The sequence below is a fragment of the Galeopterus variegatus genome, unplaced genomic scaffold (genome assembly GCF_000696425.1).
Source record: "Galeopterus variegatus unplaced genomic scaffold, G_variegatus-3.0.2 Scaffold447, whole genome shotgun sequence".
NCBI lineage: Eukaryota > Metazoa > Chordata > Mammalia > Dermoptera > Cynocephalidae > Galeopterus > Galeopterus variegatus.
The window spans coordinates 383,176-402,220 of record NW_007726558.1 but is presented as its reverse complement, the minus strand read 5'-3'; the positions used below and the strand labels follow the sequence as shown (position 1 = coordinate 402,220).

Here is a 19,045-nt window from a genome sequence, read left to right as displayed (position 1 = left end):
GGTTCCCGCTCACTGGCTGAGCGAGGCGCGGGGGCAACACCGAGGGTTGCGATCCCGTTGCCGGTCCCGGTCCGGTACGGGGGCGACACTGAGGGTTGCGATCCGTTGCCGGACACGGAAAAAAAGACAAAAAAAAAAAAAAGAAAAAATGAGAAATGAAAAAGAGACATTACGACTGATACCACAGAAATACAAAAGAACCATTAGAGACTATTATAAACAACTATATATCAACAAACTTGAAAACCTGGAGGAAATGAATACACTCCTGGAGTCATACAAACTACCGAGACTGAACCAAGAAGAAATAGAAAAATGTGAACAGACCAATAACAAGCAAAGAGACTGAAGCAGTAATCACCAATCTCCCAACAAAGAAAATCCCAGGACCAGATGGATTCACTGCTGAATTCTACCAAACCTTTAAAGAGGACTTAATACAAATTTTTTGCAAACTATTCCAAAAAATTGAAAGAGAGGCCATTCTCCCAAACTCATTCTATGAGGCAAGCATCACCCTGATATCAAAATCAGACAAAGATACAACAACAAAAAAGAAAACTGTAGGCCAATATCCCTGATGAACACAGATGCAAAAATACTCAACAAAATACTAGCAAACAGAATACAACAGCCCATCAAAAAGATTATACATCATGTTCAAATGGGATTCATCTCAGGGATGCAAGGATGGTTCAACATACACAAATCAATAAATGTGATACATCACATTAACAAAATTAAGGACAAAAACCATATGATTATCTCACTAGATGCAGAAAAAGCATTTAACAAAATTCAACATCCCTTCATGGTAAAGACTCTCAAATTGAGTAGAGAAGGAAAGTATCTCAAAATAATGAAAGCCATATGAGACAAACCCACTGCCAAAATCCTCCTCAATGGGGAAAAACTGAAAGCTTCTCCTTTAAGAACAGGAACAAGACAAGGATGCCTACTCTCACCACTCCTGTTCAACATAGTATTGGAAGTACTAGCCACAGTAATCAGGCAAAAGAAAGAAATAAAGAGCATCCAGATTGGAACAGACAAAGTCAAATTGTCCCTGTTTGCAGATGACAAGATCCTATACATAGAAAAACCTAAAGACTCTTACAAAAAACTCTTAGACTGATAAATGAATTCAATAAAGTAGCAGGATACAAAATCAACATACAAAAATCAGTAGCCTTTTTATACTCCAACAACAAACTAGCAGGAAAAGGAATCAAGAAAGCAAGCCCATTTATAAGAGCTACCAAAAAAGTAAAATACCTAGGAACGAATTTAACCAAGGAGGTGAAAGATCACTACAATGAGACTACAAATCACTGCTGAAAGAAATTAAAGGGGACACAAAAAGACGGAAAAACATTCTATGTTCATGGATTGGAAAAATTAAAGTTGTGATAATATCCATGCTACTCAAAGTGATCTATAGATTCAGTGTAATCCCCATCAAAATACCAATGACATTCTTCACAGAAATAGAAAAATACTGACATTTATATGGAACAACAAAAGACCCCAAATAGCCAAAGCAATACAGAGCAAAAAAAAATAAATAAAGCCAGAGGCATTACACTACCTGACTTCAAATTACACTACAAAGCTGTAGTAACCAAAACAGCACAGTACTGGCATAAAAACAGACACTCGGACCAATGGAACCAAGAAATCAATCCACATACTTACAGCCAACTGATTTTTGACACAGGCACCAAGAACATACATTGGGGAAAAGATTGCCTCTTCAATAACTGATGCTGGGAAAACAGCACACCTATGTATAAAGAGTGAAACTAGACCTGTCCCTCTTACCATGTTCCAAAATCAACTCAACATGGTTTAAAGAATAAAATATAAGACCTGAAACCATAAAACTCCTAAAAGAAAACATAGGGGAAACACTTCAGGAAGTAGGACTGTACAAAGACTTTATGAATAAGACCCCAAAACACAGGCAACAAAAGAAAACATAAACAAATGGGATTACATCAAACTAAAAAGCTTCTGCACAGCAAAGGAAACAATCAACAGAGCAAAAAGCAACCTACAGAATGAGAGAAAATATCTGCAAACTATGCACCTGACAAGGGATTAATATCCAGAATATACAAGGAACTCAAACAACAGTGGAAAAAAACAAGTAACCTGATTAAAAAATAGGCAAAGGAGCTATAGAGTCATTTCTTAAAGGAAGACATACAAATAGCCATTAGAAACATGAAAAAATGCTCAACATCACTAATCATCAGGGAAATGCAAATCAAAACCACACTGAGATATCGTCTCACCCCAGTTAGACTGGCTATTATCAAAAAGACACAGAACAAATGCTGACGAGAATGTGGAGAAAGGTGAACCCTCCCACACTGTTAGTGGGATGGTAAATTAGTACAGCCATTATGGAGAACAATATGGGTGTTTCTCAAACAACTACACACAGAACTGCCATACAATCCAGCAATCCAACTGCTGGGTGTATAGCCAAAGGAATGGAGATCATCATATCAAAGGGATACCTACCTGCTCTCCCATGCTTACTGCAGCTCTATTTACAATAGCCGAGAGGAAACGAACCTAAATGTCCATTGACAGATCACTGGATAAGGAAAATGTGGTATATATACACAATGGAATACTATTCAGCCATAAAAAAGAATGAAATTCTGCCATTCGCAGCAACATGGATGAGCCTGGAGAACCTTATGTTAAGTGAAATAAGTCAGGCACAGAAAGAGAATTACCACATATTCTCACTCATAAGTGGGAGCTGTAAAATAAAAGAATAAAAAAGAAAGAAAAAGAAACAAACAAATGAACAATTACAATAATTCCTTGAACTTTCAAAAGGAGTGAAGAGAACTGTGTTACTAGAAGTGGGAAAGGGAGAGGGGAAGGGGGAGTTAGCAAGTAATTTAAGGGTCACAAAGAATGATTACGTTTTATAACGATGAATATACTAATTATCCTGATTTGATCATCACATATTCTACACAGGTACTGATATGTACACAAATATGTACAATCAATTTTGTTTCAATTAAAAAAAAGAGAGGCATGCATATGCACATATATTGTTTTTCTAATTATATCAGTAATTTTTTTTTTTTTTTTTTGTCTTTTTCCGTGTCCGGCAACGGATCGCAACCCTCAGTGTCGCCCCCGCACCGGACCGGGACCGGCAACGGGATCGCAACCCTCGGTGTTGCCCCCGCGCCTCGCTCAGCCAGTGAGCGGGAACCGGTCTGTATGTGGGATCCGACCCCTCGGCGGGAGCGCCTCTGCACTTCCCAAGCGGCGCACTAGCGCAGTGCGCCACCGGGCTGGCCCTATATCAGTAATTTTGACATCACTGGGGAAAGTTTGGAAAAGATGTAAAAAATAATAATCCTACCAAACTCATAAAACTATCATTGATCTTATTAAAATTTGTTTAACTGATAAACCGAATTCAAGTGCAATGACATTAATTTGCTGCTTTTTTAATGCAGTGAAGATTTTTTTTAATTCATAAAAAGTCCACAATAGTATTTAGGTTACCATTTTAACCATTTCTAAGTATACAATTCAGTGGCATTAAGTACATTCACATTTTTGTGCAACCATCACTACCATCCATCTCTAGAACTTTTTGATCTTTTCAAACTGAAACTCATCACCCATTAAACAATAACTCCCCATGCCCACCACCACAAGTCCCTGGCCACTACCATTCTACTTTCTGTCTCTATGAATTTGACTACTCTAGGTACCCAATATAAATAGAATCATATATGTCTTTTTGTGTCTGGCTTATTTCACTTAGCATAATGTTTTCAAGGTTCATGCATGTGTCATAGCATATGTCAGAATTTCATTCCTTTTTAAGACTGAATAATATTCCATTTATATATGGTATATACTATGGCATATACCACATTTTGCTTATCCATCCATCAATGGAAATTTGTTTCTACCTTTCAGCTACTGTGAATAATGCTGCTACAAACATGGGTACACAAATATCTTTTCCAGTCCCTGTTTTCAATTCGTTTGGGTGTACAGTTAGCCCTCAGTGTAAGCAGGTTCTGCCTCCTTAGATTCACCTAACTGCTGATGGGAAATATTTAGGAACAATAACAATAAAAAATAACAATAAAACAATAAAAAATAACACACATAAAAAAGCAATAAAGTATAACAACTATTTATATAACATTTACATTGTATTAGGTATTATAAGTAATCTAGAGATGATTTAAAGTATATAAGAGGATGTGCTGTGTAGGCTATATGCAAATACTACGCCATTTTATATAAAGGACTTAAGCATCCTTGGATTTGGTAACTGCGTGGGTCCTGAAACCAATCCCCCACACATGCTGAGGGACGAAGTGGAATTACTAGATCATATGGTAATTCTGTGTTTAATGTTTTGATGAACTGCCATGCTGTTTTCCACAGTGGCTGCACCATTTTACATTCTCACCAATGCATGAGGATTCCAATTTCTCCACATTTTTGTCAACACTTGTTATTTTCTGTTTTTTTCATAATAGCCATCTTAATGGGTGTGAAGTGGTACTTTTAAGTCATGAATATTTTCCTTGTCACTTTGCCAAGGACTTTGATAACAGGATACAGCAGAAATACAAATTTCTGGCACCCTTTATGCCAGCCTATCCCTCTATCCCCACAAGGTTAGGGAACAGACCTAACATACGACATACCTAATATTCATCGTTAATCAGCAAACTAATACATTGGTTCTGCATTGTGACTGAAGCAACAATGCTTTGAACTGAGCCACAGCAGCAGTTGAAAAGATATTTTCACATCTGGGACAGCAGTGGTAAAGCAGAAAGGTCACTGAACTTGAAAACTCGGTTCTAATCCTTCCTGTGTGATCTTGACAAGACACTTCGCTTCTCTGAGACTCATTTCCTCATCTGTATAACAGGAATAATAACTCCTACTTCACAAGATTGTTGTAAGGATTAAATAAGATAATGTGTATGTGTGGGGGGGAGAGGAGCAGGCAGTAGAATAATAGCTAACATTTATGGAGTGCCTACTCAATACCAGATGCTGTGCTAGGTGATATTTATGCACTGTCTTCTCTAATCCTCATCAGCAAAGGTGCATGTTCTATCTCCACTTTAATGGATGAAGAAACTTGTGCCCCAGAAAAAATCAAGTGTCTTATCCAAGATCACACACCTAGTGATGGAACCACTAGTTTAAAGCCAGATTTCTCTATGCTCTTTCCACTATGCCAGTGGTAGCAAATCAGTTTCAAATCATATGTCAGCTCCAACTCACAGTGCTGTATTGAGAAAGATTCTGACACTGCATGCAGTCTCCACACAGTAATGGCACACTGATCACATATTTGACATGCCTATATCACAGCTGAAATGCTGCCAAAATAGAAGTTATACCTATGTACCACATCACTGCTACAATTCTCAAACACCCGATTTGATTTTTCTGATAAAGAGCAATAAAGCCAAGACTGCTTGCAAAGAAAAATAAAAAGCCCGACAATTTTAAGAAAAAATTCTAACAGCATAATTTACTGCACTGTTGTAATAGAACTCTAACAAAGAAAGTCGTCAGACTAAATGATAGTTTTGAAAATAGACATGTCTATAAAAGTACTATTAATTTGTTAATCATTAATGGGTATTTGCTATTATTCTAATTTAACATTTAAACATTTGCCTTTCCCTTGGAGATTACTAGTTCCTTGACTGAAAAAAGTCACTATGTGTTAGCAGCTTCCAAAGGTATTTTTTGCAGTGTCTACTATAGCATTTTTCAGGTGAGGATATATAGTCTATATTTATTGATGAGGACAATATAATAAGCAAATTCTTCTAACCTCTAAAATTCTATACTAAATTTTTAATTTCTTCCAAAAATGTCATTCAGATATTCATTTACATATTTCTTCACCCTGCAAAATGATGTCAGTTTTATTACCACAGAGCCTTTGTATTATGAAGTACTTATGATAAAGTACAGGGAGATAAAGCAAATCCTCAAAAAACCTCATTATACTTACAATCTCTCAAAAGAGTATTACTTTTCCTTGGGTACAAAACATGCATGAATTTTTTCCCAACAGCTTTTAGATCACGCATCTGAAAGACATAAACAACTTGTATTGTGATAACCATGGTTGCCAGGTAGCCCCCTCACTTAATTTGCTAAAATTTCTTTCATTTCAATCTCCTGGGAGCTCTTCATTGAATTTTGGAGCTAATTCCAAATCAACTCCTCCACTGTACAAACAAACCAGAGAGGCAGTGTATGCTTTTTCTGTTAACTCCGTAAGCTAACATCTAAAACGCTTCCACATCCCCCAGTTCTGTTCTGATTTTGAAAGCTCTGTGAAAGAGGAACATAGCCTTCCCAATATGCTACTTAAAGAAACTAAAATAATAGCACTATGAAAAGCTGTTCTGCAAAAATAGTTTGACATTTAGTTCATACATGATGAGGTTCCAAAGGCCAATTAGTCTGCTCCCTAGCTACCACATTCTTTGCAATATATAAAATAAATTAATTTCTGGCATTCACAATTTAACTGGTAGATGAATTCCAGAAGCCAGACACAAAAAATAAGGACATTTGAGGGGGGATTTAGTAATGCAAATCTAACCTCTCAAAATACAGTTGAGATCATTCTGTCCTAGTTTTGTCACATAGATATTTCTCCATGTCATTAGAAACTCTTTGTAAACATAACTTTTTTTTTTTTTTTCCTTTTTGTCTTTTTTCGTGTCCGGCAACGGATCACAACCCTCAGTGTCGCGCCCGTACCGGACCGGGACCGGCAACGGAATCGCAACCCTCGGTGTTGCGCCCGCACCTCGCTCAGTCAGTGAGCGGGAACCGGTCTGTATGTGGGATCCGAACCCTCGGCGGGAGTGCCACTGCGCTCCCAAGCGGCGCACTGTAGCATGCGCCACCGGGCCGGCCCGTAAACATAACTTTTAATAGTTGCTTAGCACTCTACCACATGGGCATAATTTACTTAACATTGGTTAAGTAAATGAACATCCCATCTGCTGTTCGTTTCCAATTTTCCCCTACTAGAAAGAATGCTATAATGAACATCATTATATTTTGATATTTTTCTATGTTTAAATTTTTTGTAATTTTTTCTTATTCTATATTTGAAGGAGAATTATTGGTTTAAAAATATTTGGACATTTTAAGACTCTTAATATCCATTATAGTCAAACTGCTTTCCAAAAAGGCTGTACCAAACTCTCCAGGGAAGAGTTTTAAACCTCAATAAATAAAATATACTAATAATCAGTGAACCACAAAAAAATATTAGAGTGCTATTAGTTGTTTTTTTTTGCTGGCCAGTACAGGGATTGAAGCCCAGACCTTAGAGTTATCAGCACCATCCTCTAACCAACTGAACTAAATGGCCAGCCCACTATTAGTTATTCAGTCCCATAATACTGAACAGAAGTTCTCTCAATTAGTCTAACTTACAATGGTATTCTGAACAGACTCATTTAATGTAGAGCTGTCAAATTCCCGAATGCGAGATCTCATAGGAATGGTGATTTCTCCTTCTACAGGGATGTCTTGTGAGATGGATATATCTGAAAGGCCTGCAAACTGAGAAGTGAGGAAAAAAGATTTTAAGCCTATAATAAATTGCAGCATCCCTCAAAGACATCATCATTTCCTAGAGAGTAGGGACCATGACTTTTTGTAGGGTTTTACACAGTAGTTAAAGTAGGTGTTAGCTCAACAGACATTAAGCAATGCAGTTAACTACAACTTTCAAATACTTATTTCTTTTAATTTAAAGGAGATGGTATGTAATTTTAAAAGATATTTAAGGTAAATGCAATACTTTCTTGCCTTCAAATATCTGGTTCCTTTCAAGCATGAAATCTTCACTTGGCAGAAGCTAACAAAATTGAGATAATAACTGCACAGATGAAAAAAAAAAAGTGAACTTCTAGCAATCACAGCTTAGAAAGGCCACATTTCTGTTGCATTTCTGCTCCTTAGTAGGCTCTAGTGGCCTCTGCAGGCTAAAACAGAGCATTACATAAAACATAAAGTGAACTGGGAAGAACAAGGAAATGGCAAAATACAAGGGTACTTCAAAATTCAAAAGTTCATGGAAAGATTCATATTATCTTTCAATTCTACTTTTCCACAAACCTTTTGAAGTACCCTCATACAGTATACCTTGATCTACACTCTTTTTACCAGGTTACCTGGCAACCATAAATCAAATAAAATTTTCAAAGTGAATAAAGAATGTGAAATTTAAAACTCTTATGTTCATCTGCCAAATGTGTTCACCACAACTGAAACTCTGGAATCTATAAATTCCTAAGAAAACAGAGCAGTCCCTTCTCAAACAGTTTTTGGCCCAGTGGGCACAATTTTTAGTGGGCAATAGTTGCAGGTAAATAAAACATAAGACAGTATACTGAAATTTTAGGAAAAATGAGGTTGTTCAAAGAACTTATGAAAAACAACTTCTCTACCTCATTCATATTTTTTAGCTATACGAAATAAGCCATATGACTTTTTAAAAGTTTTCCTATAGAGCAAAGGAAGAAATGGGGGGAAGAGGGAGGGGTGAAGGAGGAATCAGTAAAGGGACATGAAAATCACCTACATTGTATATTGATAAAATTTAAAAAAAAAAAAAAAAAGAGCAAAGGAAGAAATAGGATGGAGCAGGCAGGGAGACAAGCTAGGCTTCTTTGAGTATATGTATTCTGTTATATGACTTGAAATCATACAAATAATTCACACAATTATGAAATAAGATTAAAATTTATAAGAAGCAATCCCTGAAGCTGAGAGAAAAATTAAACAAATAAACCTACTGTATATTGAATTAAATACACAACTGCACAGAGAGCAACTATTTCAAGTGACTATAACACTGTAATTTGACTTCTGATTAGGATGTAGAAAGCTGGAAACAGCATCCCCCCTACAAGAACCATGAGTTAAATCTAGATAAACTATAAAACCATAACTTTCCTAGAGCTAAGGTTGTAGGGCAACCAAGCAGCATGCACGAAATCTAAGGAAAGACAGGTACTTCCAAGAAGAGGCAGGACTTCAGCACTGGCTCAACTGTAGCAAAGCATGACAGCAAGATGGCACTGGGCACCACACAGGTGAGTAAGAAGAATTCAACTTAAATTCTAAATGAATTGCTAAAGGCCAAGTATGAACTAGCATGAGAGTACAGAACCCCTGGAAGCAACAGACACAAGGGGAGTTCACACCACTTCCAAGCTCTTCTCAACAGAGTTCCACTAGGTGCTCACAAAAAAGACTAGAGAGAGGACAATTTTGCAGGTGTAGGGGAAAAGAGTAGCCACCATTCTGAGAAAGCACATAGCACCACTCAGTCATTCCTCCTCTACAGAAAAAAAGCCTTAAAGCTGGTTGGAGAAGGATGACAAATTCTGGTGCCTCCAAAGCAAAGGTGAAGACCCACTGTGGCTGGGGAAAGGGAAAAAACTCTCTAGTCCTGGGGGAGAGAAAGAAACCATCCCGGGCTCAGATCATTAGTTTCCTTCAGCTTGGGGACAGACAGGATCACTTAGAAAGTACCCCCCAGGAGACCCAGGAACACACGGCCTACCTAACATGAAGGCTGAACCACTGACGACAAAGAATCCCCCCACCCTGGCCCCCATGACCAGGCTAGCAAGTATGGAGTAACATGCAACAGCAGTCTACTGCTGGGGGACAGGCTAGAGCACAGAGAGACCCACTATAAGATGAAAGGGCAAAGATAGAATGCTGAGCACAGAACAGAAACATGAAGAAAAATACTGTTGGGGCGGCGCGGGGGAACACTGGGATACCTAGCACCCATCCTAAGCACAAGTTTAACAGTAGAGGAATCTGAAACTGGTAATGGACTAAAGGTACCCATGGCAACAACAAAACTCAAACACAGTTCAACTCCTAACATTGACTTAACCCCTACAGTGACAACTTAACAGAAGAGATGTGCTACTTCTGGCAGTCTCTACTGTTCTATACATGACATCCAGCATTCAATAAAAAATTATCCACCCCCCCCATACAAAAAACCAAATCACCATGATGAGACAAATCAATAAAACCAGACTCTGAGATGAACCAGTTGTTGGAATTATCAGAAAAAAAAAAATTAAGACGACTATGATTAATATGCTAAAGACTCTAGTAGAAAAGGAACATGCATAAATGATGGTGAATTTCTGCAGAGATGGAAACTGTAAGAGTCAGATGGCAATACTAGAAATAAATGAACATAGTAACAGATGAAGAATGCCTTTGACAGCTTATAAAACTCAATACAGCCAAAGAAAGAAATCCAAACTAAAACAAAAAAGAGACAAAGTGAAAAAAGAAAAGAAAATGGAATAAAGTGGGCCGGCCCGGTGGCGCACTTGGTAGAGTGCGGCGCTTGGGAGCGCGGCGGCACTCCCGCCAAGGGTTCGGATCCCATATAGAGACCAGTCCGCTCACTGGTTGAGCGTGGTGCGGGCACAACACCAAGGGTTGCGATCCCGTTACCGGTCATGAAAAAAGACAAAAAGGAAAAAAAAATGATTACATTAAAATCATCTACAAAAAAGAAAATGGAATAAAGCATCTAAGATCTGTGGAACAATATTAAATGTTCTAATTATGTAAATAATTGGAATCCCAGAAGGAAAAGAGAGTGATAATGGATCTAAAGAAATATTTGAAAAGGTAATGGTTGAAAATTTTCCAAAAATAATGAAAGACATCAAATGACATACCTAAGCCCAAAGAACCCCAATCAAGATAAATACCAAAAGAGGGCCAGCTCGTGGCTCACATGGGAGAGTGTGGTGCTGATAACACCAAGTCAAGGGTTAAGATCCCCTTACCGGTCCGGTCATCTTTAAAAAAATAAAATAAAAAATAAATACCAAAAGAGGGCCAGCTCGTGGCTCACATGGGAGAGTGTGGTGCTGATAACACCAAGTCAAGGGTTAAGATCCCCTTACCGGTCCGGTCATCTTTAAAAAAATAAAATAAAAAATAAATACCAAAAGATAAAGCAAAAAATCCACAAACCTAGACACATTCAAATTACCGAAAACAAAGATAAAGAGAAAATTTTGAAGGTAGCCAGAGAAAAAAACATTGCAAAGATAAGAATTATAACAGACATGTCACCAGAAACTATGCAAGCCAGAAGAAAATGGAGGGACGCTTTTAGAGTACTGAAAGAATAAAACTGTCAATGCAGAATTCTAAACCCAGTAAAAATAACTATTACAAATGAAGGCAAAATAAAGACTTTTTTCAGCAAAAGCTGAGACATGCACTACAAGTAACATTAAAGGAAGTTCTTCAGAAAGAAGGAATATATCAGAAGAAAACTTGGATTTACACAAAGAAATGAAGATATCCAAAACTGGTTAAAATGAAGGTAAGTATGACAATTTTTTCTTATTGTTAATTACTCTAAAAGGTAATTGCCTAAAGCAGGGGTCACAAAACTTTGTGTAAAGAGCCAAACAGTAAATATTTTAGGCTTTGGGAGCCATACAGTTTCTGTTGCAATTACCCAACTCAACCATTGCAGTAGAAAGCAGTCAATAACAATACATAGATTAGTAAGTGTAGCTGTGCTCCCATTAATCTTAACTTACAAAAACAGGCAGTGGGCCAGTTTTTAAATTATAAAAATATAACATTTAGAGATAATTGGAAATTTGAAGACTGACAAGATATTTGATATTAAGGAATTATTAATTTTTTTTAGATGTGCTAATTTTATTGTGATTATGTTCTCATTAAAACAAAATCCCTATCTTTTAGAGATGCGTACTAAATATTTATTAATGTAATGATACCTGGGATTTGCTCCAAAATAATATAGACAGGAAGTGGGTAGGGCTATAGAAGAAAGAAGATTGGCCATAAGTTGATAATTGTTGAAGGCAGATACATGGGGAACCACTCTACCATTCTACTTTGGTATACTTTGAAATGTTCCTTAATAAAAAGTTAAAAAACGTTCTTAATTTTAGGGGCTAAGTTCTTTTTTATTCTTGCTCCCTCCCTCCAAATTGAACCTGAATACAATCAAGTCTCTAGATCTTAAATTTTACAGGAAATATGTTGATAGAAGAACATATTAAAAATATCACAAGGATACAACCAACCAAACACAAAACAAATGATCCAATTTAAGCAGATAAATTACGTAAAAAAGAGAATAATACATTGAAAGAGACTTATTAACTAATGCAATGTGTTGGCCTTGTTTGGATTCTGATTTGAACAAACTGCAAAAAAGACTTTTTTTTTTAGAAAATTGGGAGAAGATGAACAGACAGGAACTAGATGATATTAAGGAACTACTAGTTTTGTTATGTATGGTAACAAAGAAAAAGTCCTTACCTGTTAGAGAAACATACTGAAGTACGTATGACTAAAGTGATATTCTGGGATTTGCTTTAAAATAGTCAGAAAAGATCAAGAAAGACAAGGAAAGACTGAAGAACTGTTATAGATTGGAGGAAACTAAGGAAAAATAACAACTAAACACAATGTGGGATCTTAGGTAAGATCCTGGAACAAAAAAGGACATTAGTGGAAAACCTGATAAAAGGTCTATCGTTTAGTTAATAGTGTTTTACCAATGTTAATTTTCTGGTGTTGATAACTGAACTATACTTATGTACAATGTGAACATTAGAGGAATCTGGGTGATAGGTATATAGGAACTCTCTGTACTATTTGCAACTTTTCTGTATGTCTAAAATTAGTTTAAAATAAAAGGTTAAAACAGTACTCCAGAAAAAAATATGGTGGTGAGATCGATGAAATAAAAATAGCAAAATGTTGATAGGCACATGGGGTTCATTATACTATTCTTCATTTTATTTATATATTTGAAAGCTTCCATATTAAAATTTTAAAATATATTACTTCGTTGTTTCTGCCATCCTGTTAAACTACTCTTTCCTCTCCTCTTTCCTGATAAACTTTTTACTCTTTCACTCAATTTTTTGTAATCTGGCATTGGCCTTCTAACAGTGTCACAGTGTCAGCATTGATCTCTAACAGCGAACTCACATAATCAAGAAACACAAGGATCCTTCTCAGTTTTCATCCTCTTTGAATACTCTGCAGCATTTAATGTGTACACCACCCCTTTTTGAAGCCGTATTCTCTCTTTACTACTTACACTGCCCTTTCAAGTTTCAGGACTGCTTGTTTTGAGTATCCTTGCTAGGGGAGGCAGGGCAGTACAGTAGAAGGAACAGTCTTTAAAGCCAAACAGGGTTCTGTTCTTACACAGAAATAAAAAACACTGCTACTAAGAATTAAGTAGCACCTGCATAGCACCTAGCACAGTCAATGCTCAACATATGGTATCTGGAGAATATTGGTTAAGAGTGCAGGCCACTGGAGCCAGACAGCCTGGATTCAAATCCCGGCTCCATCATTTACTATCCATGGGACATTCAGCAAGTTACTTAATCTCTCTGTGCTTCAGTTTCCTCACCAGTAAAATTGAGATAATCACAGGGTTGTTGTGAGAAAGAAATGTATTAATACAGGTAAAGCACTTAGTAATAGGCACAGAGCAGGGTCTAGATAAATGTTAGGTCAAGTTCAAGATTTCCAGAGAGTCAATTCCAGTTCTGTCACCTGTATAAAAGATTTGGCTGGTCTTTGTCCCTTGTTCCTGGGAGGTAGCTTCTAAATTTAGAATTTCCTGAATAACAGCATTGTTGTTATTCATGATGGGCTCTGATCTCTGACAGTTTATGCTAACAGGTGAATCATGGTAGGCCCCTAGATAGTTCATGCCAAGGAGATGACTCAGGATGGGGGCTAACCTCATCAGAAAAGACCAAACATATGGGCCGGCCTGTGCCTCACTTGGAAGAGCGTGGTGCTGACAACACCAAATCAAGGGTTAAGATCCCCTTACCGGTCATCTTTAAAAAAAAAAAAAAGAAAAGAAAAAGACTAAATATGATTAGAGGGTTGGGGCTTCAGGTCTCATGATATAAGTCCAAACTCTGGGGAGGGGCGGGAGGCTAGAGATTGAGTTCAATTATGTGGCCAAACAATCAATCATGCCTATATAATGAAACCCCAATAAAAACTCTAGACACATGAGTGAGTTTCCTTGGTTGGCAATACTCTACATATTATCACATACTGACATACCAGAAGGGCAGCACATCATGACTCCACAGGGACAAGACTAGGAATATTTGTGTTTAGGACCTTCCCAGACCTCACCCTGTGCATCTCTCCCTTTTGCTGGTTGGGATTTGTGTTCGTTTGCTATAATAAATCTATAATTTTAAGTACAGCACTGTCCTGAGCTTTGTGAGTCATTCTAATGAGTCACAGAACCTGAGGGGATCATGGAAACCCCTGAATTTGTAGACAGTTGGTCAAAAGTGAGGGTGGTTCTGGGAACCCCCAAGCTTGTAGCTGGTGTCTGAAGTAACAGTAGTCTTATAAAGGACTGTGATCTTAACCTGTGAAGTTTGGCCTACCTCCAGGTAGTTGTTCTCAGAAGTCACCAAAGTTACTAAAGTGCCATGTGATCCCCACCCTATCCTCTATTCCAACCCTTCCTCAGTATCTCCTCTCAAGAGAATTGGTGACATTGTTCCATGAGCGGTGCCAGGATCTATGGCCCTCCAGCCCCATACATAACAGACAGGACTTCCAGGCCCTCACTAATGAACCCTACTCTCTGAGTAGCCCTCAGTGGGGGGGGGGGGGGGGGGGGGGGGGGGGGGGGGGGGGGGGGGGGGGGGGGGGGGGGGGGGGGGGGGAAGGTGACTTAGACTCCATGCCTCTCTTCTTTCCAAAGCACAGGCAGGCTCCTGCACATATATACACATGTGCACAGAAACACACATGCACACTTTGCTGCCTGGCTTGGGCCAGTGAGGGGAGCAGGTAGAAGCAGGGACGGAAACATACAATAAAAGCAGGAACTGCAGTTCCTAAAAAAACAGCTGGGAACAGACAGGTTATACTATTGACAGAAATCCTGGAGAGATAAAAGTCAATGGGGAAGCATCAAGCAGGAATCAACTCAGTCTAAGAGGCCTGGCTCCAAGGATGGGTGAAGGGGTGGCTAATGGCATGGTCTCCAGCTAGCTCCTTCACCTGGAACCAGCTTCCTCATAGACCCCAGGCTGCAGCCATTATAATAGCTTTTCTTTCTGCCCTCTAAATATAGATGGACATTACCCAAGATTCTGTCTTTTTGACTCTGTGCAGATGACTCCTAAATCAGCGTCTCTAGTCCTAATCTCTTCTGAGCCCTGAAGTCCAGGTTTTAAAGTCTAACTGCTGTTTGAATATTTATTGAATGGTCTGCCAGTATCTCAAACTTAACTTGTCCAAAATGGAATTAATCAACTTTTAAGGCCCTCATCCAGTTAACCCTTCTCATATGTTATCTATTTTTGTTCAGGGCACCACTATTCTCTCAGCTGTCTATTGCCTTGTTTTTCAATATGTGGTACTGGGAGCAGGAGCAACAGGAGCCGGAGGAGGAGGAGCAGCAGCATCACCATGGAGTTTGTTAGAAATGCAGAATCTCAGGCCCCATCCCAGACCTACTGAATCAGAACCTGCAATTAAACAAGATTCCCCAGATGATTGCTATGCACATTAAAGTTTGGAAAGCACTGATCTAAGACACATTCTCCCTAGCACTACAAACCCTCATAGATACTGTCTTGTCCTTCAAATCCTCACATCTCCTGCCACTGCTGTAGTCCAGTTCCCATCATTTATTCCCGGAACTATGGCAACAGCTTCACTGGTCTTCTAGATTCCAGACATTCCCCACCGTAACTCATCCTCTATTACGCTGTCAAATTCATTATTTTAAACCTTTCCCTCCTCAATAATTTCCACTGGCTCCTTGTAGCCTATTAAACCTCCCAGCTTAGTAGTCAATAATAACGCTTACTGTATGATCACTATGTGCCAGGCACTCTATTAAGTGTGTTAATTCATTAATGTGTTAACTCATTAATCCACCTAACAACTCTATGAACTATTACTATATCTCCATTTTACAGATGGGGAAACTGAGGTATGGAAGGATTTGGTACTTTCCCCAGTATCCCAATTTCCCCAATATCCCACTAGTTAAGTTAAAATGCTTAGAATCAAACCTAGGCAGTTTGACTCAAGCACACACTCCTAACCACAGTTCCATACTGCCTCCCTAATTCAGTACATATACCTTGTAAGGCTAATCATTCCCTGTGCTTTAATCAAAGTGATCTACCCATTGTTCTATCAATGCATTAGCACCTTCCAACCTCTGTGCCTTTGTCTATGTAGCATAAATGGAAATAGCCTGGGCCTCAGAGTTAGACCTAGGTTCAAATTTCAGGACTGGCCACTAACTGGATGTAGACCCTACAGAAATCATCAAACCTTTCTCTCTCTCATTTCCTCACCAGTAAGTAAAACGTAATTAAAAGTCACCTACCTAACTGAAATGGTTGCTGTGAAGTTTAGAAAATATGCAGAGTATGTCTATCACAATGCCTGGCACATAGCAGATGCTCACTCACTGATAACTCTTGTGCTCACCTGGAATTTCAAATCTTACCCATCCTTTGAGGCCCTCTCAAATATAACTTCTACCATGTAGCTTGCTTGATCACCCCAACTGGACATGATAACATGCTCTTTTAAATCTCCCTAATATTTTATGTGTAACTTTCTCTTATATAATGCCTTATTTTAGTATTGTATATTTGCCTAATCTCTATAAATTAGACTGTAAGCACCATAGGGGCAGGCCCTTTGTATTCCCTAAAGCAACTAGCACAGTGCATTACATATTGTGGGAGTTCAATTAACATTTGTTAAATAGAAGTAGATTGGATACTGAGTAATGAGTGACCAGAACCACTGAAGTTAACTGGGGAAAGCTTCACAGAAGAGGGGTGGGACAGTTTAGATGAAAGATAGGAACTAAAAACAGCTAAGCATCTGCAACGACATCATGCATGGTAAGCACTATGTGTATATTAGCTCACTTAGTCCTCTAACTAATCCTGTGATGAGTTTCTATCACCAATTTCCAAGTAAGAAAACTGGGGTTCAGAGTGATTTTACTTGAGGTCACAACTGCTCCATGAGAACATGGCCCAACTCACTCTCCTTCATTACTATATCCCCAGTGCCTAAAAGAGTTTCTGGAACATAGCAGATGCTCTCATATTTGTTGAATGAATGAAGAGATGAACAAATAGAACTAGTAAGCAGCAGAGCCAGGACTAGAATCAAGTTCATTTGACTGCCAGTTCAGTTCTCCACTGTAAGCTGGCAATTTAAAACAGAGGCAAGGAACGTATTTATTGAGCAACTACTACATAACTAAACACTGCTTGGAAAGAGGAATATTGGGGCAGAATGTTGAGTTAATTATACTCCTCAGTTCATGGCACTGATTGTATTAGACACTTTACATAAATTATGTCATTTAATCTTCCTTAAAACTCTTTGAGGCAGTATTTTTATCTCCATTTTACAGATGAAGAAACACCCTCCATGAAATGACTTGCCCAAATTCACACAAGCAGCAGAGTGGGTGGATTCCAGCCCCGGTAAGTTTAACTCCAAAGCCTGTGTTCTTAAACACTTGTCCACGTTTTGGGCTTGTACTTGGCAATAGAAATTCTATCCCCTGTAGAGACAGGAGCAAGAGAGTATGGTGAAGAGGACGGCAAGAAGCTGCCACAGGAGGGGCGCGTATTAAACCTAGCTTACTAGGGTAACTGAACAAGTCAAGACTCAAGTTATAAGCAATAAAACGTTAACGTCCTTTAGGAAGCAATTTTTCATTACTCCTAGCAGTAGACTGCTGCTACTCCAACAAGGTTGGTGACAGGTCTTCATAAAATGAGGGGGCAGCGGAAGAAAAGGTATTTATCACCTAAAGCTCGGTATTTAACACAATATTGGGGACAAGGACGAGTCGTGAGAATACGGGGTAGAAAAAAGGATGGGAGTTTCACATGAAGGCGTGGAAAGAACGAGGTGGGCTGGGGGCAAAGCGGTTAGCCCAAAGAACAGGCGCAGTGTTGGGACTGGTTCTGGCATCGGGTAAAGGAAGGGTCTCCCGGGCGGAAGGGGATCCGGCTCTCTCGGGCCACAAGCCCGTCCCCCGACTTCCTTAGGGGGCACTCTGCCTCACCCTCGGTCCCTCTTCGCAGATACCAAGCTCACCAGGGGCCTGGGCGACGCTCTCCCCCGGTCACCCGGAGACTCCGCCGCTTCCGCCATCTTGGCCCTCCTTCTCCCGGGTCGTTCCCACAGGCCTTTGCGGAACAGAGACGTGGAGCCGCGACCAGTCGGCGTGTCATCGCGTCATTGCGCCATCGCGCGGCGGCCGCGTCACAGAAAGTCTCCTGGCAACGGCTGGTGGCCTGGCTCTTAACTGTTCCCTATCCACGGAGTGTGGGGAAGAGCTTGGCGTCGCCTCGCTTCCTCAGGATCCCGCTGGACAAGCTCCCCTCCCCCTTTAACACGCAAGCGCAATTCTCAGCTCCGTGGGTCGGTCTGGGGACTGCGGCTGCCTCTTCTACCCCACCGACCCCACGCACCCGTTTCCTGTGTTCAGAAATAGGCTCCCAGTGCTCTTCCCCTGAGCACAGCACCCCTTGGAAAACACTTGCCCCTCCCTCCCCTGGTCGCCCAGCAACTTCAAGTTTCCGTGCCCCAGAATGAAAGGATCAACGCCCCTCCCGACGGCTGCTCCGCAATCGCCCCTGCCGCGCTTATTCCCTGCGCTCTCATCCCGCTAGCAAGCTGCTTCTCACTTCCTTGGTTTTTATAAACCTCTCTGCTGTCTCCACACGACCCTCCAGGACTGTTTTTCTTCTTCGCCTACTTTAGGGAAGCTTTATTGGCCAAACTTTTTAATCCCACTGTTGGAGTGAGCAGGACTGAAGCCATGCTGGAACCTAAAGCTGCCTGGGCAACGGGGGGGGGGGGGGGG

General features: G+C 39.6%; 1 protein-coding gene across 2 annotated transcripts in view; it reads right to left on the bottom strand.

Moving 5' to 3' along the window:
* The window catches only part of YIPF6 (Yip1 domain family, member 6), a 30,912-nt gene extending 12,549 nt beyond the window's left edge, over positions 1 to 18,363 (bottom strand). The window contains exons 1-3 of one of the 2 annotated variants that reach the window (XM_008568853.1): positions 18,274 to 18,363; positions 7,501 to 7,629; positions 6,053 to 6,131 (exon numbers count right to left, since the gene is read on the bottom strand). In XM_008568853.1, the coding sequence (XP_008567075.1) occupies positions 6,053 to 6,131; positions 7,501 to 7,629; positions 18,274 to 18,330 (265 nt within the window). In that variant the 5' untranslated portion in view covers positions 18,331 to 18,363. The remainder of the gene's footprint in view (positions 1 to 6,052; positions 6,132 to 7,500; positions 7,630 to 18,273) is intronic. The other variant, XM_008568854.1, reaches the window with a different exon arrangement.
* Between the last annotated feature and the right edge of the window lie 682 nt (positions 18,364 to 19,045).